Source organism: Monodelphis domestica, chromosome 1, assembly GCF_027887165.1.
Source record: "Monodelphis domestica isolate mMonDom1 chromosome 1, mMonDom1.pri, whole genome shotgun sequence".
NCBI lineage: Eukaryota > Metazoa > Chordata > Mammalia > Didelphimorphia > Didelphidae > Monodelphis > Monodelphis domestica.
In genome coordinates, this window is record NC_077227.1 from 279036648 (window position 1) to 279060227 (window position 23580).

The window sequence follows — 23580 nt, forward strand, 5'->3', positions numbered from 1 at the left end:
CAATCCAAATGTCCACCAAATACAGCACTGTATCCAGACTGTGGCTCAATAAATAAATCTGGGAATGATCTTCATAGAGATAATAATTAAATCCTTGGGAGCTTATGCGGTCACAGGCTGCAAACACTCCTGTCTTAATCATTTCTCCAAGCTTTTATTCATGACAGTACTGTTACCAAGAATATTGTTGTCCCTCCCATGTCTAGCCTTCCCTTAAGCGTTCAAGAACTCTTTCTTCCATAATGTCTTCTTTATTGTCACTTATCATTTATATCTACATTAACTCATTTTGGAACTTAATCCTATAATGCCTGCACAAAACTATCATGTGGATACATCTTTTTTTCCTTACCCAATTTAAAAACTTGTCGAGGGTAGGACTAGCTCTTATGTATACTATGACATTCTTGTATATATTATACACACACACAAACACACACACACACTTTTGTATATTCCCTTCAGTACTTACCAATACTGTCTTTGGTGTTCAGTGCTTACTCAGAGAATTAAGTGGTTTGTTTATTTTAAGTTTGAACTGTATCTGAATCTTTTATCTATGTGTTAATTTCTTTTAATTTTCTTACAGCCCAGATGACTTACTCAATGCCTTGAATGAAGGTATCAGTCGTGCAGATGTCATCATCACATCAGGGGGTGTATCCATGGGGGAAAAGGTATGAAAAAGGGGACTTGTACCCTATTGTAATTCCCTGGCATATATATGGTCAGTCTGTTTTTTATTGCCTCAGCATCTGACAAGCCCTCAAGTAGCCTTCTCCCATTGCCCTAAAATCTGGGGCACCTTTAGTGCTACCAAAAGTTATTTAGAATACCATTTTAGGTAGGTAGGAGGACCCATTTGGCCTCAAATCCAAGTGGTAGTTCAATCCAAAACAGCTAGTTTGACATTTCCCATCAGATTTTTGTTTGCTTGTTCTTAATTTCTACTTTATCACTACTATGCTTCTCTAGGACCATCCTCATAGATAATCTTTACTCCTAAGAAAAAACTTCAAATTAATTTATGCAAAGTTCTATTACACTAGACCAGATGTACCACCCCGCCCCAAATATATATATATGTACATATATATATATATATAGAAATATATATATATATATACACACACATATATAGTAGATATACTATAGATCTAACTCAACCACAGCCTCAGTAATTGAAGTTGTAGTAAAAGCACTTAGCTTCTCAGGTCTGATTCATTGTACTTCAATCTTTAGTTGAGTAAAAGGAGGTACTGTTGATCACTTCAGAAAACAGAAGCAATTTTAGTTTAAAAGACTAAAAGCTCCTGATTATAAATGTAGTTCCTGGTTACAAATTACAGGTATTTTCTGTGTGTGTGATACCATAGTGTATGCCAGATGGAAAAACTTATAATCACTTGATCCACTGTTTATCTGGTGGATTAACTGTGGAAACCTACTGAATAACAAATAGCACTCTGTTGAATAGAAGTTCATAAAAGCAGGCTACTTGCAAATATTGTATCCAGCCTTATATTTCAGGGTTTTAAAAATATTCTGATTTTTGCCAGATGTGTCAGATTTCTACAAACTACATGCTTAGTTCTAATTTCACTGTGTATCAGAAGCCTACAGAAATGATAGGATACACTTAGAGCTAGAAGAGGCCTTAAAGATCATTTAATCCAACCCATTACCCTTATTTTACAAATGAGAAAATGTGGCCAAAAAGACTATTAAGTCTTGCCCAGAGTCATAGAAGCTGTAAATGACACACTCGGCATTTGAACCCCAGTCTTTGAACTCTAAATCAAGCCTAACTTTTCACTTTGCCATGATGTTGCTTAAGTATTTGTTTTTGTTATAGCAATATCTTATTTTCTGAGAGCATGAATTAGCTAGAATTTATTTCTTTCAAGCCTTCTGCTATGGGCCTGTTCTAATCAATATAATAACTCTTCATCCCATTATCCCTATTAGGGAAACAGGCTCAGAATCCCAAGCCTTTCCCATCAAAGAGTAATCTTCAAAGTGTTTGATGGTGTCCCATTTGCCAAAGAACCATAAAGGGAAGGATTTCTCTGCCTAAATTCAGCATCTTGAATTGGGTTGTGCACCATAAACACAACTCAGCAGATAGATTGCTAGGCTGCTTTTCATTCAAAAAGTAGAATAGTCTTTAGCTTCAGATAAAGCAAACTCCAGCAAAACTCCCCAGAGATCCCAAAGACTGGGGGCTCTACTTTGCAACTGTTGGTTTTAATTATTCATAATAATTAAAGAAAACATTTGACATGTTGCAAATGTTTAATTTACTACTTCCAGGCAGCATTTCATATAGGTAGATCCTAGTAAAGTCAAAGGTAGGACGATGATAACTGATTGCTACGCCCAAAATGTCCAAGTGACAAGTTTATAACACGTTCTCTTGTCTATGATACCTTCTGTGAATGAAAAAGGCCCATTCACCATTTACCTTTGGGGTTGTACAAGTAGGAAAGGAGTCCTTATAAAGAATATTGGCTCAATTTTTTTTACTATGTATTTGCTACCCCAAAGTCATATCACTGAGAGGTAGAGAATATTGAAGATCTCACTGAGCTTATTGCTTGTAATGATAATGGGGGAAGGGGGGCGTTGTTGTTGTGAACCTGTGAGGTCATTGACTTGGGGACTAACTCCAGTGAAAAACTCTACCAAAGCAGAGCAAAGAAGAACAGGTGTTCCACAGCTCACACACTACAAGAATTGTCCTGGACAGTGAAATGTTAAATGACTTCCTCAGAATCATTCAGCCAGAATATGTCAGGGGCACGATTTCCTGGTTCTCTAATCTTTACTGAACCTTTTTTTCCTAAGGGAAAATAATAGTTTTCATTTCTAGTGTGCTATAAGATTTATAAAGCTCTGAGGGCTCAGTAGATTGAGAGCCAGGTCTAGAGAGGGGAGATCCTGAGTTCAAATTTAGCTTCAGACACTTCCTAGCTCACTTAGCAATTATTAATTAGCCCTTATCTCTCTTCTGCCTTGGAACCAATACACAGTATTGATTCTAAGAAGGTTAGAGTTTAAAAAAAAACAACTATAAAGCTCATTTCTTATAAAACTGAGGAATCGTGATCCTATTTTATACCTACATAGTTAATTGATATTTGGATAGTTATACAAAGAAGGTATCAGAACCAAGTTTCAAACCCAGCTCCAACTCCAAATACAAGTGCTTTTCCCACTATACTATGATACTTTTATGGATTTCAGAATGTATTTGACTAGAGAGTACAAAAAGGAACTTTAAGGACCCTCCTCAAACAAGAGTCTCCCACACATATATTAAAATCATACAAGATTCTATGACAGATGTGGCCACTAAGGTAGCTTTCTTTAACCATTCAATAACTGTCAATCTCAGACTGAGCTCAAGGGACAAGGTTGTCCGGAGTTTTATCAACAGAGGACATGGATGCCTAGAATCTTTGTGCATTATATGCTTTCCTCATTTGGCTAGATGGTCATTCAAAAGAGATCAGCCTTAGCCAGCCACTGAGTCTTGGAAAAACAAATTGGATGGATGGAAAATATAACAAGCTGCTCATTTTAAAAAATTCATTTGTCTTAAAAATTGTTTCCTTAACAGTTTCCCTCCTATTCCTTTCCTTTTGGGAGCAAATAAAAAATGTTTTCTTTTGTGGTCCTGGAGGTGAAACCATCATTCCACTCTTATATGTTCTTCCATGATGTGTCGGGCATTTTTTGACACTGGGCAAGTTTACTGATGTATTAACCTTCTCAAAGAAGAGAATGATCATTATTTGAGTTCTCCCTACATGGCAAAGAAAGAGATGGATTATTTTAATATCTTAGGAGTGACTTAACTATATTCAGCTTAAAAATTCCAGTAATCGGAGTGGTTTGAGGTACTGATAAAAGCATTAAATCTCATAAAGCAAAGAGAACTTCTTAACAGAACAGAAAAGTATGACAGAATCCTATTTTAAGATATACTATGACCCTATGAATATTTAATTTGCATCATAAATCTATTTCAATGTCTAGGCCAAGAACTTGGCCTATATTTAAACAATAATTCTGTTGAAGAGAAAAATTCCATGTCATCAGTGTTTCCCAAAGCATTCAATCTATTAGAATTATAAGATCACATTTAGCAGTGGAAGAAGGAGACCTTAAAGATCATAGAATCATAAATCTATACTTGAAATGGATCTTGGAAGCCATATAAATATGAGGAAACTGAAGCCCAAGGAGGTTAAGGGACTTGCCCAAGGTCACACAAGAAATAAATATTACCTAGTTCAGATTTGAAAATGCAGACCAAAATGGGTGAAATGGTTTACCCAAGACGACAAAGATGAAATTACACAGAGAATTCCTAGTAGCCCCCAGTAGGATCAGACCTTTGCCTTCTCAGCTCTGGTCCCATTTGCACAGAGTGAGTTTGGTTCAAGGGAAGCTTGCACTCTAGAAAAGTCAAGCTTCTTTTCTTGTTGTCTCTGGCTCTTTATACCCCAACCCAAACCTTGGAGCCTAGGGGAAATCACTCAAAATTGGATTTATCTCCCAATCTCCTCAAAAGGATGTACTAGAAAGCTATCAGATATATTGTAAATCAAGAATAGTACAGCTATTTGTTTCATTCACACAAAATAAATTCTTTAAAAAAACAGAAAGGACATACACATTAATAAAAAAAAAATTTAAGCCAGTAGTAGTAACTTCTAAATACTGTTTTACTGTTCTAGGAGTTTGATGTTTAAAACCATCAAAATATGAGGCATTGTGTAAGCTTGCTGAATCCACATTTCACCATTCACTCCAGCTCTGTGCTATCTCCCTTAAGGTCTATATCTTTTGGCAAGCTAGGCCACAGGTTGAGGTCTTCCTTCTGACTATGGTCATTTTCTCCACCACCTCCACCCTGACCTCTTAAAAAAAATCCAAAATCAAATCATAGCCAAAAAAGTCTGAAAATATTGGCAAAGTACGCCATTTCAAAGGGTTAAAATGGGAATATTTTCTAATCTCTCCTTTCAAACCATACTTTAATTTCATAATTTTGTAGTCTTCCCTTTTGATAGTGTGAATGTGTGGTTGTTCTTTTTGTTTATATTGTTGTAACACTTCACTCACCATCAGCTCATGTAGATCATTCCATGCTTCTCTGCATTATCTTATATGTCGTATAATATTCTATTGTAATCCATTTGCCATAATCTGTGGGTATCTACTTTGCTTCCAATTCTTTGCCATCACAAAAAGTGCTGCAATAAACATTTTTGTGTGTATGTGGACATTCTTATGAGCGGCCTCCTTAGAGTAAAAGTCTCATCATTGAAACTTAGGGACAAGGGGCATTTTTGTTACCTTATTTGCATAATTTCCCATTGCTTTCTCAAATGGTTGTCCTAACTCCACTAATAGTGGTGGGCCTGCCTAGCCTCCTATTTGAATGGACTATTTTAATCTTTTGTCATCTTTACCAGTTTAAGGTATAAGATATGAAACCTCAGAACCCCTGACTTCTTCAGCCTAGAAAGTCACCACTAAGATTACAAATGTCCATTTCACTATTAACATTTGGTTGCATATTCTCAGGAAAGAAACCAAGAAACCAAGGCCACAAAGATTTTAAGACCAAATCTCAAACCAACCTAGGCCTGAATGTTTTGACTGACAAATTGAAACAATTTAATATCTCATCTCCCATAGGAAATCAAGGTAGAGGTTCTCACAGGTTCAAAAGGTAAGAAAAGGGAGCATTCTAAAGGATATGGTCACTCCTTAAAGTCTATTCACGAGGTAGCTCTTCCTACCTCAAGTGACTAGTCTTCTTTGATTCTGCTGTATATATTTTTCTTATAAAAGATTTTTATCCCAGCTGTGTAACCCTGAGCAAGTCACTTGACCCTCATTGCCTAGCCCTTACCACTCTTCTGCCTTACAGCCAATACACAGTATTGACTCCAAGACGGAAGGTAAGGGTTTAAAAAAAAAAAAGATTTTTAATTATCAAGCATTTTTTTCTTCCTTCTCCCTCTCTCCACCCACTGGATTAATGATAATTATAATAGTTAGCATTTATATAATTATAGCTAACATGTATATAGTTTTAAGAACTTTATAATTATTAGCTTATTTGATCCTCACAAAACCTCCCTGGGAGGTAGGTACTATTATTAGCCCTATTTTACAGATGAGAATTGAGATAAACAAGAGTTTCGGGGACTTGCTCACAGTCACACAGCTTGTAAGTGTCTGAGGCTGAATTTGAACTCAAGTCTTCCCAACTCCAGACCCAGCTCACTATTCACTGCACCACTTAGAAATACAGAACCCTGGGGGCAACTGGGTAGCTCAGTGGATTGAGAGACAGGAGGTCCTAGGTTCAAATCTAGCCTCAGACACTTCCCAGCTATGTGACCCTGGGCAAGTCACTTGACCCCCATTGCCTAGCCCTTACCACTCTTTTTTTTTTTTAATATATTTTATTTGATCATTTCCAAGCATTATTCGTTAAAGACATAGATCATTTTCTTTTCCTCCCCCCCACCCCCCATTGCCGACACATAAATCCACTGGGCATTACATGTTTTCTTGATTTGAACCCATTGCTTTGTTGATAATATTTGCATTAGAGTGTTCATTTAGAGTCTCTCCTCTATCATGTCCCCTCAACCACTGTATTCAGGCAGTTGCTTTTCCTCGGTGTTTCCACTCCCATAGTTTATCCTTTGCTTATGAATAGTGTTTTTTTCTCCTGGATCCCTGCAAATTGTTCAGGGACATTACACCGCCACTAATGGAGAAGTCCGTTACGTTCGATTATACCACAGTGTATTAGTCTCTGTGTACAATGTTCTCCTGGCTCTGCTCCTCTCACTCTGCATCACTTCCTGGAGGTTGTTCCAGTCTCCATGGAACTCCTCCACTTTATTATTCCTTTGAGCACAATAGTATTCCATCACCAACATATACCACAATTTGCTCAGCCATTCCCCAATTGATGGGCATCCCCTCGTTTTCCAATTTTTTAGCCCTTACCACTCTTATTGACTCCAAGACAGAAGGTAAGGGTGACGAAGAAGAGAAGAAGAGAAGAAGAAGAAGAAGAAGAAGAAGAAGAAGAAGAAGAAGAAGAAGAAGAAGAAGAAGAAGAAGAAGAAGAAGAAGAAGAAGAAGAAGAAGAAGAAGAAGAGGAAGAGGAAGAGGAAGAGGAAGAGGAGGAGGAGGAGGAGGAGGAGGAGGAGGAGGAGGAGGAGGAAGAGGAGAGGAGGAGGAGGAGGAGGAGGAGGAAGAGGAGGAGGAGGAAAAAAAAGAAGGAGGAGGAGGAGGAGGAGGAAAAGAAAAGAACCCTTTAATCATATAAACATAGTCAAGGAAAAAAAATTCTCACAAAAACCATGGCCAAAAATGTGTTTGCATTCTTCATATTAGTCCATCATCTGTTCTGCACCATGAAGCCTCTAGACTCGTGGTTGATCATTGTATTCATCAGAGTTGAAGTCTTTCAGAAATGTTCAGCTTTACAACATGTAGTGTTATTGTATAAATTGTTCTGCTTCTGCTCACTTAACTTTGCATATGCCTTCCCAGGTTTCTCTGAAACCTTCATTTCTTACAACACAACACCATTCCATCACATTCATTTAGGATCCCACAGAGTTTCAAGTTATTTAGTTCTACAAAAATAACTGCCGTAAATAATTTTTTTTTAAGTATACAACCTTTTCTTCTTTCCCTGATGGCTAATACTAGTACTAATTCAAAGGTAAAAGAGTATAATGACCTATAATTCAACATTTAAAATTTTCCAGTATAACTACACCATTTCAGTGTTTCTATTCTACCACAACTCCTCCAACATTTATCATTACTCTGTTAAGTGATAGTTTGAACCTGAACCTCAGCATCACTTTAATTGATATTTTTCTAGTTATTCATATAACTATAGATACCTTGGATCACTTCCCTTGAGAATTGCCTGTTCATACCCATTCACCATTTATGATTTGGAGAATAACAATTATTTTTATAAATTTGAATCACTTCCTTACATATTTTAGAAATGTAGCTTTTATCAGAGAAACCTGCTGCAAAGACTTTTCCTAGTTAACTCTTTCCTTTTTAATCTAAGGAACATTGACATTTGTCTGTCTCCAGTTCTGTGGTAACTCTCCATGGTCTTTCCAAGATAGCTAACAGTTGCTTATTAATGATACGTTCCATTTCTTTCTTTGTCCTAAGATGTAGCTCTTCAGGTTACAGTGACTTGAACTCATCAGGGGCAGCTAAATTCTCTCTCTAACTGTTCCTCTGTATATTTCAAATAACAACTCCTTGTTACTAATTTTTATACTGTCAGAAAGCCAATCTGTAAACATCAGAAAAATGAGGACTGAACAGCTCTCCTTTCTCTCCAGTTTTTATCACTTTCCCATTTACCAGAAGTGAGTCTCATGACTTTATTCTTCCTCTTTTCCTCCAAATATTTGAATCCCAACCCCATTTTTTGTCTGTGACTTTCCTTTTCAGACTTGGCTTACTCTGAGCTTTAGTGCCCTTGACAATATTCTTATAGAACAATGCCATGCTTTTTGTATTCATTCTCTACCTTCTTCCAACCTTCTTTATAAAAGTTTTTAAATTCTAATTTTTAGACAAGGCCTTATTTCTGCCTAGATCATCTTAATAAGCCCGCTAACTGATCTCTCCACCTCCATTCTCTCAATCCTCATATTGTTTTTCATCTCCCTAATGTTCTTGTCACATACCACTGTATATTATAGTAATCTGAACTTGTTTTTATCTCCCATACTAAATATGTACTCTGGGAGATCTCTGTTTTTATTTTAATGCAACTTTACTTTTATTTTACTTTTTTATCAATTAATAAATATTAATTCTATCTTCCTCTCATTTTCCTTCCCACCAACATATAGGCAGGGGTGGTGGGGAATCTCTTAAACACATATGCCTAGACAAGCAAAACATTCTCATGTATCCAAAAATGTATGTCTCATTCTACACTGTAACTCCATCACTTCTCTGTCAGGAGAGAGGTAGCCTTCTTTATCATCAGACTTCTGGAATCATGAATGGTCACAGGATTGATAAGAGTTCCTTCTTGGGTTTTGTTCCTGCCCCTTATTTTAACTGTCTGAATCTTTCTGTTTAAAGTGTGTCTTCTATAAACAATATATTGTTGGATTCTGCTTTCTGACTCATTGTGCCATGCTCCTCTCTGTATGGTAGGAGCATCCTCACCATTCAGATCCATAGTTTTGATCATTAATTGAGTATATCTCTCCATCTACTCTATTCTTTTCCCTCTCTTTTTCCCAATCCCTCTTTATAAAGAAGAGGATGGTAGGAGAGAAGGCATGTGCTCACAAACTTGTCTGCTTGTGTTTCTCTGCTCCTCTTCTCTCTCCTCATTCAGAGCCTGATCCAGAGATTCTTTTCCTTTATTCCTTTTCTTTTAAACCCTTCTTCAAGATCCACTCTCTGTGGTTAGAGTTTATTTTGCTTAGGATTCATCTCTTCCTTAATCTGTGGTATTTCTCAACTTCTCAAACTCAAATTAAGGAAAAAGTATTTCTGTGCCCAGTGGTGTACATTTGGGTGTCATCTTCCCTGCTTTGATCAGTTCAGTTGAGAATAAAGTTCAAGGGATATCTGCTCCTTTGCCTTTTCTTTCTCGTTTCTATGGTCTTCTACCTGCATATATTGATTATGTTAAATAATTTTCTGTACCCTTCCTTTCCCTCTTAACTCCCGTGTTTTGTTTTGTTTTTTAAAATAAAAGAAATTTATTAAATGTAATGCAAATTGAATTAAATTAAATGGCTGGGGAGGCAGGAGTCAGTGGAATACTGCCTCCCTGTGTTTTTATTTTAAATTTCAACCAGGATCTGGGCTTTGTTTCCTGGGTGCTATTTGTTTCTAACTTTATTCCTTAATGAGCATCCAATCCTAGTACCCTTGACCACCCCTTACCCTGAAATACAATCCCTAAGTGTGGGTCCCTTTCTTAATATGCCCTGGATCTGTGACCTGGACCTGAGTAGTGAGAGACAGAACTACTGTCAGTACCTGTACCTGTACTCTTCCCCAAGACAGGCCCCTTTGGTGTGTCTGAGACACCCCCCCCCCTTATCCTATTTCACAACCTCACCCTCTTTCAGTTTTTGCACTGAAATGCTCTGCTCAGCCCTTTCTGACTAGGCCCTTGTCCCTACAGTCCTCTCACTTCTCTGTCTCCCTATGCTGACTTAAACTGAGAATATTAGAGTGACTTTTTCTTGGATTTCCCAGTCAAGACTTATCTTGATATATCTTTGTGTCTGTATCTTTGTGGAGGAGGACCATAGTTCCTTCTCCTACACTACCATTGGTTCCTCCTCTGTGATGCCACTTTTCCATAGGCCCTCCACCCACTTTTCCCAATTCTAAGCTTCAGAGAAAAAGAGGAAAACCAAGGAATTCTCAGGGTTTATTGAGTCATCCCTTAACACCAGACCCTTCAGCTTTGAGCCACATGTATCCACTAAAGTTCCCCAGGGAACTCAATGAAAATTCTATGTTCTAGTCATTTCAGCCTAGAAATCCAATCATACCCACTCTTCCTAAGTAATAAGTAACAGGTAGGATTCAATCCAGTTATCTTTCTCATATACCACACTGCCTCAAAAATGGTATACTTTGATAGAGAATTTATGAATAGTGTAGTTATATCTAGCCATCTATACAAATTGATTGCTTTGGGGTTTTGTTTGTTTTGAGAAGGATGTTTGTTTTGGTGAAGGAAAGGATATTTTCTTGGTGATTGGTACTTGGGCTTGTGGGAAATGTAAAATATTAGGCCTTTGATCAACTCAGAGTAGAAACAAAATTACTGCTCTGGGTTATCATGGGCAGATCTTAGACCTTATAAGAGGCAAAGTGCTGTGAATTGCTTTTATGAACTACAAAATCACTGCCTTAACTAAGAATTAATAATTCACAAAGCTACTTGAGCACTCCATTTTATCTCTACCCAACATTTAATACAAGTGGTCTGTCTTTATAATGTTCACTCCAGCACCAACAATCTACATTCAACTCAGCTGAATTCTACTATGTGCAAGGCACAAGGAATACACACACACACACACCAACACACATGAAACTCCCTTCCATCAAGAAGATTGGGGGGAGGGAGGGAGAGGCTGGGTAGCTCAGTGGATTGAGAATCAGTCCTACAGACTAGTCCTAGATTCAAATCTAGCCTCAAACACTTCCTAGCTGGATGACCCTGGGCAAGTCACTTACCCCCCATTGCCTAGCCTTCACCACTATTCTGCCTTGGAACCCCATAGTAATGATTCTAAGGTAGAAGGTAAGGGTTTAAAAAAAGAAGAAGATTGGGGTTTTGAGGGCAAGGAATACAAGAATTAAAGTATAATACAAGGTAGGGAGTGATCAGGAGCAAAGAGGAGATCAAAGAGCTGTTAGAATATTTGAGGAAGAAGAGAGAACCAGTAGTTGGAATCAGGGAAACCTCCACCAAGAAAGCACTATCTGAGACAAGCTTTAGAGGAAATAAAGATAATGAAAGTCAAGTGTGAAAAGGAAGTCATGGAAGACTGAATAACCACTTGAGACAAGAATTAGAAGTCTATTTTGACTGGAGTATAAATCAGTAAATGGAGGAATGTGAAAAAAAGAGAAATATAGGAATCAAATTGTGAAGGACCTTAAAGGATAAGCTAAGTAATTTTTGTTTTGTCACAAAGATGGAAGGAAATAAACATTTCTTAAGTGCCTACTATGGATCGTGAATTGTGCTACATATTTAATGAATATTATCTCATTTTATCCTCATAACAATTCTGATTAGTAGGTAGGTGCTATTAAGGTTCTCATTTTACAACTGAGCTCACTGATGCAAAGAAAGGTTAAGTGACTTGCCCAGGGTTGCACAGCTAATAAGTGTCAGAGTCTAGATTTGAACCCAAATCTCTTCCAGAATTCCAGGTTCAACACTCTATCCTCTGTAGCACCTGGCTGCCTCTGAAATGGAGATAATAAAGGTTTTGAGTTGAGGAATGGTCTTTTTCTTCCTGACCCTTTGATTTAGAAAATTACTTTGGCAGCTCTGTAAAATATAGGAAGAGACTGGTAGCCTAGAAGTTAATTAGAAGAATATTCTGGTAGTACAGGTGAGATAGATCTGAACAATCTGAACTAGACTGGTGGCAATAGGAAGAGTGATAAAGTTCCAGATACAAGAGATGTTATATAAGTAGAAACAACAAAACTTGGGAACCCATTGATTACAGGTGGTAAAAGTAAGGAGAGTCAAAGAAGAGACAATTTCAGTTTCAAAGCAAATTTTAAAAATTAAATTCAAAAAGTCTCAAAATTAAAAATTAAAATACTTCTAACTTTTCATAAATTCAACATTCTCCCATCCCCTTTTGAAGACTGAGATGCTAAGGATCTAAAAAACATTTTAATTCACTTTTAACAGCTTATTTAATAATCATAACCATGCTCAAATGGGTTAGATATTTTACTCATATTAACTATTTTAATTCCTTTAGCTCTTGTATACTTCCCAGAAACGTTAGGAATGAAGTACCATGAAAGAAATAATGTTGGAAGTGAAATCACAGCCTAAACAAAAAGACAGTAGATAAAAATCATTGCAGAAGTTATTCTCTTCTTGTGGCAGTATTCTGGGATATCCTGAGTTAACTGAGTCCTAGTCTTACTAAATTGATTTTTGGGACACAATTTTCAATTTCCTGAGTTGGCAAGAAGGGCTAAATTTATCTTTTAACTTAGGCCTAGTGTGTAATTAGAATCTGTTACCCTAAAAACTACAATTCCCAGAACCTCACTCTCCTCATGTTACATGCTGACATAGGGAGAATATAAATTTGGTATAGCCCGCCTCTTGCTCTCTTCTGGATCCCAAGCTGCTGGAGAGGGGCTTTTAAACAGGCAAGGAGAGCTTGGTCATATGGTCTTATTTTGTTAGATAATTACCTTTTTATTCTTTTCATTCTAGTGATTATTAATAAGTTTTGTGAAATATATAACACTTGGACATTAATTTAAACCCTACACTGGACAGGTATTTTCATTCAATTCCTAGGCCAAAAAGGTTCCCCTCTTATCTGTTGCTTGTCTTGTATCCTCAAAATGTATAAACTTTACTGTTAATGAAAAGCAATTTGGTGTTTTATCTAAACCCAGTTTATCAAAAATGTTGCTTAGAATTTACTATCTGTATAGGTTCCCCCTTTTTCACACTGATATCTGCTTAGGTGTTTCTTATTTACTGAATTTTTCCTAATAATACCTGTACCTAAAGCATCAGGAAAAAGTGACCTTTTTATCTGCTTAATTATTTGAAATGACTAACATTTCTATACATCACTTCTTTATTCCTGTATCTATGACTTTCTGCCTTTCATGATTACAGAAAACTTGCCATAACCAGAGAAAAGAGGGAAATAACTAAAATAAGGAAGAAATCCTCCCCTAATTTGGAGTATTGATGCCATGTGTAAATTGGCCATGAGGCCCAGCCACCTGGATAAAGACAGTTATATCCTTTATCTTGCCACCACCCACTCCATATTCAAGAATTCCAAAATCCCATTAAGGAACTATATATAATCTTTTGGCTTTCCACCTCTCTTTCTGCCTTCCTTTACCAAACCCTACTCTTTTTCTACACTGTGATCTCCAGTTCCTTGACCCCTCAGTTCTCTCTCAAGCCATCTTCCTTGCATTAGCCAGTCTCTATTCTTTTCCCCATCTTGACCTCATGGTAAACCACTTTAACTCAATACTGTCCTCTTCTCTCGAGTCCCTCGTTCCCTTATTTTGCCCTACCAACACTGAACCTTGGATCACTCTTCCTATCGACTCATTATCCCACTCTCCATAGTGGCTTTTCATCTCCCTTCAAACCTCGCATGGCTCCCCTTTCTTTGAGCTGAAAACTTTGCCTCATATTTTAAGGAAAAAATTTAAATTGTTCACCTTCAGCTCACTTTTCTCCCTTTCTCATCTCATATCATTCATGTACATTCTACCCTTTCTCCCTTCTCAGTCTCTTAACTCCTTACAATTTGGCTTCCAACCTCATCATTCCACCAAAACCGGTCTCTCCAAAATTACCAGGGCTCTCTTAATTGCTATATCCATTGGCTTTTTCTTAATCCCTGATTTCCTTAATCTCTCTGCAGCCTTTGATACTTTGGTATCACCCTCTCCTCCTACATTATTCTCTTCTGTCTAGGCTTTTGGAACACCACTTTCTCCTGGTTCTCTTCCTACCTCCCTGATTACTCCATTGTCTCCTTTGCTGGATTCTCATCCAGATCAGACCCTCCAAAGCAGGGGTCCCCAAACTATGGTCAGCAGGCCACATACAGCTGCCTGAGGCCATTTATCTGGCCTCCATTGCACTTCCAGAAGGGGCACTTCTTTCATTGGTGGTCAGTGAGAGGAGGACAGGATGTGGATGCAGAAGCTGAAACACCAGGCTGAGGGGAATATGGCCAGGGCTGGGATGCACACCATGCTGAGCTCCGCTCCCAGCTCTAAGCTCAGCTAGGCTTCATGGGACATAGAGGTGGCAAGGAAGTTAGTGGTGGGTAGGGATGGTGGGGGCTCTGGGTGCACCTTGGGGCGCTGCTCTGCATACCCTGCTGCTGCTCTCTGTGCTCCTACTCGGTACCTACTTTTTCTATTGCCTGTCCGGCCCTTATGCCACCATTTGCCCCCCTGTCACAGCCCACCGAACCCCCGGCCACCTGCACCCCTCAGCCACTGTCCTGGGTACTGAGGCCCAGAGGCTTGCTGAGTCTGAGGCTCCTCTAGAGCCTGAGGTGGAGTGTGGTGGAACTAGGGCTCTCGGAAGCCCCAGGATAGCCAGCGGGAGTGGGATGCCCCTGGCCAGCAGTTTCCAGAGCTGGTGCTTCCCATGTGCACTCATCATGGTCGTGAAGAAGGGTGGTACTCAAGCCTTGCTGGAGTTTCTGAGGGTGCCCCCCCATATCCGAGCTCTTGGCACCAAGCCCCACTTCTTTGACAGATGCTACAACAAGGGGCTCGCCTAGTACAGAAGCCTGCTATGGACATTGGATGGCCAGATCACCATGGAGAAGACCCTCAGCTATTTTGTTACAAGAGAGGCCCCTCCGTGCATCTACAACACGTCCCAGAACACCAAACTGATTTTGGTTGTAGGAAACCTTGTTACACTGGCCATTTCAGATTATACTCAGATGTTGTCCAAGAACCCATCCATTCCTAGCTTCCAAGCACTGGGCTGGTAGATACCTCGTGGAGTGCTGTGCGCATTGGCATCTACTCCAAACATCTGGACAACTGGCTGCAGTATTTCTGGCTATCCCACTTTCTATTTGTGAGTGATGTGACCCAGCCAGAGAGATGGGCCCAGTGCAGCATTTCCTGGGCCTGAAGAGGGTTGTGACAGACAAGCACTTGTATTTCAATGAGACAAAGACTTCCCCTGCCTGAAGAAGTGAAGGAGGAAAATTTCTGCCATCTCCCCTTAACTCAAAATCTGTCAGCAGGAAAACCCTTGATTGTATTCCCAACAGAAACATGTGTGGATTCACTGGAAAAGTTGCAAAAGGAGCTCCAATTCAGATTTAAAGAGCTTCATCTCCATGAACAGGTCATACAGCTTTTCCGTAACCCCTTTTCTATTGACATTGAAAATGTGGATACAATTTACCATATCGAACTGGCTGAACTGCAGAATTGTGACTCTCTGAAAGACCCATTCAAGTCAAGCAGCTTGCCTAATTTCTATGCATCTCTCTCCTCTGAGACAAATCCTACTCTCAAGAACCATGCACTCAAAGTGGCAATCATCTTTGGCAGCACTTATGTCTGTGAACAGACTTTGTCCAGAATGAAACATCTGAAATATCTAACTTAGACTAACTGATGCACACTTGCATCACTTGTTATGGCTAGCAGTGACAAATATGGAACCAGACATTGACCATCTCATTAGCCAAAACCAGGCCCATAGTTCCCATTGAAATACTGGTCAGTTTGTTGATTTAAATTTACTTGTTCTTTATTTTAAATATTGTAATTGTTCCTGTTTTGTTTTTTTTACTTTAAAATAAGGTATGTGCAGTGTCCATAGGGATATGTTCATATTTTTTTTTATAGTCTGGCCCTCCAATGGTCTGAGGGACAGTGAACTGGCCCCCTGTGTAAAAAGTTTGGGGACCCCTGCTCCAAACCATAGGTGTCCTTCAGGGTTCTGTCCTAGGTCTTCTTCAATTCTCCCTTACTTGGTGATCTCATCAGCTCCCATGGATTTAATTTCCATCTCTTTCTTGTTGATTCCCACATCTACCAATCCTATCCCAAACTCTTGGGTGACCTCCAATCTTGCATCTCAAAATTCCTCTGTTACTTCTCAAATTGTAGGCCAAGTACTCAGTGTGTCCAAAAAACTTATTAATTCCTCCCCAAAACCTTCCCTACCTCCTACCTTTTCTATCACTATAAAGGGCAATACCATCTTACCAGTCACAACCAAGACGTTATATTCAACCCCACTCACTCTCTCACCCTTCCTATCCAATTTGTTGTTGAGGTCTATGGATTTCACTTTTGCAGTATCTCTCAAATATACCCCCTTCTCTGCTAACATTGCTACCTACCGCTCTGGTACAGGCCCTCATCACCTCATGCCTCAACTCTCCTAAATACCATGCTGATTGGTCTGCCACTCTAATCCATCTTCTATTCTGCCACAAAAAGGATTTTCCTAAAGTACAAGCCCAACAATGCCACCCCTATCCTCAATAAATTCCAGTCATTCCATCAGTGAATCTATGTTTTCATTCATGTGGGCAAAGCCTGTAACAATGCAAATGCTCCCCACAGCCCCAGCCACACCTTTCTCAGCCCCTGTGGCTATAGTTCATATGTCCCATAAATTTTCATAGTGGAGCCACACAATGCCCTTTTTCTCTTGAATCGTTGGCATAACGAAGATATCATTGTATCCTTCAAACTGTCCAAAGGTGCTTGAGTTGTTAGAATGGATTAGGTTGGATTGGAATTTAATTGAATCCAATGTCCAGAAGACAGGCATGAGAGACAAAGTCAAAAGGTTTAGGAATAAGGAGAGAAGTACTTTACAAATATTATTTGAAGAGCAAACAACATAGGAACTGAAAAGTAACTATTGGATTTAGCAATTAAGAGGAGAGATATACTTCCTTCCACAAAAATAAAATAAAATTATTAAAACCTCTCACTAGCTTGACCCTTTATTTTTTTTAAACCCTGACCTTCCATCTTAGAATCAATGCTGTGTATTGCTTCCAAGGCAGAAGAGTGGTAAGGGCTAGGCAATGGGGGTCAAGTGACTTGCCCATGATCTTGACCCTTTAAAAATAGGTGGCTTTTATTAAGACTTCATATATTAAGGGTAGATAAGTGGATTGAAGTCCTAGGTTCAAATCTGGCCTCAGACACTTCCCAGCTGTGTGACTCTGGGCAAGTCATTTGACCCCCATTGCCCTTACAACTCTTCTGCCTTGGAACCAATACACAGTATTGATTCCAAGATGGGAAGGTAAGGATTAAAAAAAAAAAGACTTAATATATTATAATCATATGGGATAAGAGGAAGGATGGTCATTTTTAACCTCTCTGATACCACCACTTTGACAGTAGCAAAACATTCCCTGTTGCAGTAAACATCTATGAATATATTATTTACAAATATGTGGTACACTAAATGTTAAAAATTTATTTTAAAAAATAAAAAGCATGGTGTGCAATTTTTAAACAAAGACTGTAATTAAAATTTTCTATTGTAAAGAGGTTTATAATATGACCTCACCAGGGCTCTCACTGCACAGAAGTTGGAATAAAGAACACCTGAGTTTGAATCCTGCTTAGACACAGTACCTCTATGTGGCCCTGTGCTAGTCATTCTCAGAGTGAACTTCACTTTCCTCAAGTGTAAAATGGGGATAATAACAGCACTTACCTCACCAGGTGGCAGTGAGGCTCAAATGAAATAGCAAATGTTGAAACAGATTTGCCAAGATGACTTGGCTGAAAGCTCTCCTTTATGCTGAAAAATTCTCAGATCTCTCTAGTTTTGAACTGGTCTGCTATTTTATAAAAGACTCACAGGGCATGAACAAATTCCAAAACCAATCTGAACCTATTGCTTCCAGTTGAATTGCCTTTTGATTGATTGATATCTAAACTTTGTTCACAATTCTGATTAGCTAATTGGACTAGCTGTGTTCTTACCTAATAAAAATCACTAAGGGAGTCTCTAGTCAACCCTCTCCAAGCTGGTAGGATCCAGTCAACCTCCATCATTGCACATGTGTAAAATGCTTTGAAATACTTAAAGTGCTGTGTAAATATTAACTACAGATTTGTGATTTATTGACATTAGGAAGTCCCAGGAAAGAAAACTTCCCCCTACCAGTGTTGGTTGGCATTTTGGTGTCAAACTCAAATGGAAATGGAGCCACTAAACTATACATAAGATCCCTGCAGGGTGCATACTGAATGAATATTATCTGTGTTTTATTGCATCTTACAGCCAATTCTCTCTTCACTATTACATTATTGAAGGAAACCATGATAATGATGATGGTTACAATTACCATTTTCATTCTCTTTGAATTCATTTAAAAATTATTTTTTATATATAAAAGTGGCCAACCCATTTTGTACAAATTAATATATGAATAAATTTCATGAATGAGTAGCAACGTAAAAAACATACAATTTTCTTTTTGCATCTATCTTTATACAAAAGAGGCAGAATTCACTAGTGGTATTTGGCATGGCAAGAACTGAGCAAAAAATTGGCACTATGAAAACTTGTGAAATAATGGAATGGAGTGGAAAAAGCACTAAAATATAAAGATGAGGATATGACTTCAAATCCTATCTCTGCTATTTATTCCCTGTGTGACTTTGGACAAGCCACTTTCTCTGGGCCTCATTTCCTCAAGTATAAAATTGTCCCTTCTAGCTTTAAATAATTCTATGAACAGTGCCTATTGTGTGGAGGACATCCAGATCTGATTTTACCCATTGCTTTGGTGGACTGCCTTGATTCTCTAGCACAGCAACCCTCGTAGAGCTTATCCCTCCAATTCTGATAGCCAATTTAGACATTAGGAAGGACTGGTCTTCCTAGTTTGGAAAGACTAGCTCCAGAGACTTGAATTTGCTCTAATAATTTAAATTGTCAGACTCCTTTTTTTTCTTCAAAGAATTATAAGTACAGGCTCCTGGAATTGCTCTTCTTCACAACATTTAATTGAGACATTAGGACTTAAAGTTAAACTCATCTAGTCACTCAAGACAAATAAATTTAGCTCGTCATACATCTTCTTTAAAAATGCTTTAACTCTTGATCGCTGTTAGTCATGAGAATGAACCAAAAAATGTGAAAGTTTTAGAAAGAAATGTCTTGGCTTCTTTGGGTGGAGGAGAAGAACCAAAAGGAGGCTCCTTCATCCAGTCTCTTTAAGGTTTACATTATGTAGGGCATTCAAAGAATACCAGCACTGGAACCACATGTTACACACAAGCTATGGTGAACAGAAGGAAGTTCCCAGACAAGCTTCATTGAGATATATATTAGTAAGCATAAGCATTCAAACTGGGGAACATAAAACACTAGCATCCAGTGAGCCAAGGACCTGGTGGGATCTCAGTATTACTTGCAGTCATATGGCTTTCCCAGGAGCTTCTGAGGTCAGCCTGACCTCTCCCAGTAAGCTTTTGGGTTAGACAATTTCTAGCTACATAAAGCTAGTTTCAAACAATAGTAATAAATAAGGTTTTCCACATAATTTATGAAATGAAATAATTTCCTACACCATCAGTTATAAAAGGTCTAGAATTCATGAACCAACACTATTTTCCCACTTGGTTTAATAGCTTATATTTAGCAATCTAGACTTCATGTCCATATCTCATTTTAGGATATTTCCAATCCAGCATAGTATGTATGTCCTTATCTCATAGCTAAGTGTAGGCATTAGAGCTATAGAAGATACATAGGTGATATCTATAAAGATATACGTTTCTTATTTATGTTACCAATGAATTAAGTCTATAAAAGAGAATGAAGATAGTCACACTAAACTATAACTTTTATAAGCAAGACAACTGAAATACATTCATTATTTCTTTTTTTTATTTTAATAAAACTTGAAATTATAGCCATTTTTTTCATATTTGCAGGACTATCTCAAGCAGGTGCTGGACATTGATCTTCATGCACAGATCCATTTCGGCAGGGTTTTTATGAAGCCAGGGTATGACATTTTTCTTGTGACAAATATCTATATATAATATGAGTTTTGACTTACACTTTTTTTAAATTTATTGAAAACTATGATTTATTACACTTTAATATTATGGCTCTTTCCTTCTAAGATTTTCACAGAACATTTAGTACAAGAATAGTTACTAACTAAAATGGGAAATAATACACAGATAATTTCTTCCTCAGAGCTATAGGGTAACAATGAACCTGAGTTCATTGAAACTTAGTGCCATGAGAGCACATATCATCCTTCTGCAGCATAGAAACAACTGAGTTTAGCCCCAACTTAGCAAGAATGATTTGGCAAATTAATAAGCCAATACTTTTACTGCCCCTTGTCCAGAGCAGCTATCTCTCCCCATCAGTCTATCTCTCTTCCCTCCAAAGGGGCCATGGATCTCCCTCCCTCAGCTGAATTTGTCTTAAAAAGAGGATTTGAAGGACACTTTTAATTCTACCTTACAGAGGAACATTTTGTAACTCTTCTCTCTCTCTCTCTCTCTCTCTCTCTCTCTCTCTCTCTCTCTCTCTCCATATATATATATGTATATATATATACATACATTGATTAATTAATTTATTTTTTATTTATTTATAGAGATATTGCCTCTGAATTTCCTTATGAAAGACCACTAATTTGTTAGTAGTTAACACTATTAATAAAACAAAACACAGCTTTTCTAGACTTTAGCTCACATAGCCTTCAGGTTAATCTAAAAACTTCTCATCAGCTCATATTAACATTATTGCTACAACAGTTGTTGGGTTTGTTTTCATCAAAACCAATCCTGTGAAAGGATTTTCTCCTCTTATAATTTCCATCCCTATTTTCTTCTTGTCCTTTTTTTCCCCACTCTGCCTTGTATATGTCACATTTTATATAGGTAGACCTTGAACTTTTTCCTATTAAAAAACAAACATTTTGTTGTTCAGTCATGTATAACTCTTTGTGACCCCATTTGAGGTTTTCTTAGTAAAGATACTAGAGTGGTTTGCCATTTCCGTCTCCAGTTCATTTGACAGATGAGGAAACTGAAGCCAACAGTGTTAAGCAACTTGCCCAGAGTCACACAGATAGTAAGTATCTGAGATCAAATTTGAACTCATGAAGATGAGTCTTCCTGACTGTAGACCTAGCACTCTATCCACTGGGTGGTTACCCAGCTGCCTCTGAAATACCCACATAGGGAAAGGCTAATGAATGACTACAGCTGAGGGCCTACAACCAGTGGTAAGTCCCTAATAAATGCCTTGCCAACTGAGTTATTAGAAAAAACAGGTGAGAGAACATGTCTCCAAATTATAATATACTCTTTCCTCACCCCTAGTGACTAAAAAGCTCTTATGTTCTATTCAAGAATCCTTTGAATAGGTTTAAAATCATTTCTATAGTTCTTTCACTAGAAATGATTTTAAACCTATTCCACATACTTTTGTGCCACCTTATATCTCAGATATGGTGACATAACATGGCTGTTACCCTGGGAAATCCCAGAAAATGTGGGAGCAAAGTAGGGAGATAATAAAAAAAGAATTAAGGTATTCTCTAGTTGCGAGTAAGGCTAAATTGAGGGGCAAAGTACTAATCCTTCTCTGTACTTCCTCCTCTGTACAGTGGTCAAAGTACTAAACAACATTGTTATTTTTATACTTAATACCTTTGCCCTTTTTCTCATCACTAGCCAGTGTGTAATCCACTATCTATAAACCATGGGTTACCTCCCTTCCATGATTGTTCACTATTCTTCTAAGTGTCCATGAAAAGAAATATAGAACTTAGTACAAATCCATCCACTAAAAATCCTCAGTTTCTAGACTTCAGCAAGTTTAATAGATTGCATATAATCTTATAGACAAATGGTTAACCATAGTTATAGCATGTCCTACAGAAGCTATTAAATTGCTTGAATTTTTTTTAATCTAGCAACTAAGTTATATAAAAAGAGTCATAACTAAGATTAATATAGTCAGGGAAAGCATAACAAGCCACCTACTGCCCCTGGAGCAAATGGCATCAAAATAGCCTTGGCTGAGGAGTAGGTAATCACACCCTAGTCCATCATCTAGTAGCTTCCTTCTTGAATTTCTTGCTAACTGCTAAACTGTGTTGTCTCCACCCTATTCTAAATTCAGCACCCCTATACAAAATCCTGGGTGCCCCAGTCTAGTTATTTCTCTGATCCAGCATAGCATGGTATAGTAAAAAAGAACTTTGGATTTGCAGTCAGAGAACCTCAGTTCACATTCTGATTCTGTTACTTACCTACCTATGTATAATCTCTGATAGGGCAGCTAGATGGTATAGTAGATAGAACCCAGAGCCTAGATTCAGAAAGGCTCAACTTCCTGAGTTCAGGTCTGGCCTCAGACACTTCCTAATTGTGACCCTGGGCAAATCACTTAACCCTGTCTGCTCAGTTTCCTCATCTGTCAAATGATGGAAGAGAAAATGGCAAACCTCTCCAGTATCTTTGCCCAGAAAACCCTAAATGGGGTCATGAAGAGTCAGACTCTTAAAAGAACTGAACAAAATCGTTGATGAGTCACTTAACATCTTTTCTCTTCTGTTCCCTTCTGTGTAAAATAAGAGAACTAAACTAGATGACTTCCAAGATTCAAAATTTATGGTCCTCTCCTATGGTCCTTCTCATGTTGTAAGAGGTAGTGTTTCTCTTTGTAACAATAACAACTTGCATCAGATGACCCTTTAACGCTTCCAAAGTTATTTATATACATTTGTCTCATTTAATCCTCACAACAATCTTATAAGTATCATTTCCCAATTCAGAGTGATTTGCCCAAGGTATCACCTCATTAATCTATGGCATAACCCATACTCAAAACCAGGTCTTCTGCCTCTTTAAGTTCAGTACTCTTTCCATAATGCCATGGTTTAATTCTAAGCACTTATTCTTGCATTCTTGAGCTACCCAAAAGATGACTGAGACTTTACTATTATTTTTGTTCAGAATGTGAGATTGGCATTAGGATCTCTCCAAAGTTTCCTCCATAGATATCATAGCTTATGTTTAGTCAAATTATGAATCTGGAATTTCCCCAGTAGTCAAGCAATGCTAGCTGGAGTTGAGTAATAATGGATCTTTGAGAACAAAGTTCTCTTTGTCTTGTTACATTGTCATTCAGACCATTCATAGGATGAGCATAGTTTTAAATCCAGAAAGGGCTTTAGAGACCATTGAGTC

General features: G+C 38.0%; 1 protein-coding gene and 1 pseudogene across 12 annotated transcripts in view; both read left to right on the forward strand.

Annotated features, from left to right (window-relative positions):
• GPHN (gephyrin) overlaps positions 1-23580 on the forward strand; it is an 852406-nt gene that overhangs the window by 797357 nt on the left and 31469 nt on the right. For all 12 annotated transcript variants that reach the window (XM_007473063.2, XM_056820908.1, XM_001369841.4 and 9 more), the window contains 2 exons: positions 590-677; positions 20293-20366. In XM_007473063.2, the coding sequence (XP_007473125.1) occupies positions 590-677; positions 20293-20366 (162 nt within the window). The remainder of the gene's footprint in view (positions 1-589; positions 678-20292; positions 20367-23580) is intronic.
• On the forward strand, positions 7302-20263 carry LOC130458022 (heparan sulfate glucosamine 3-O-sulfotransferase 6-like; annotated as a pseudogene).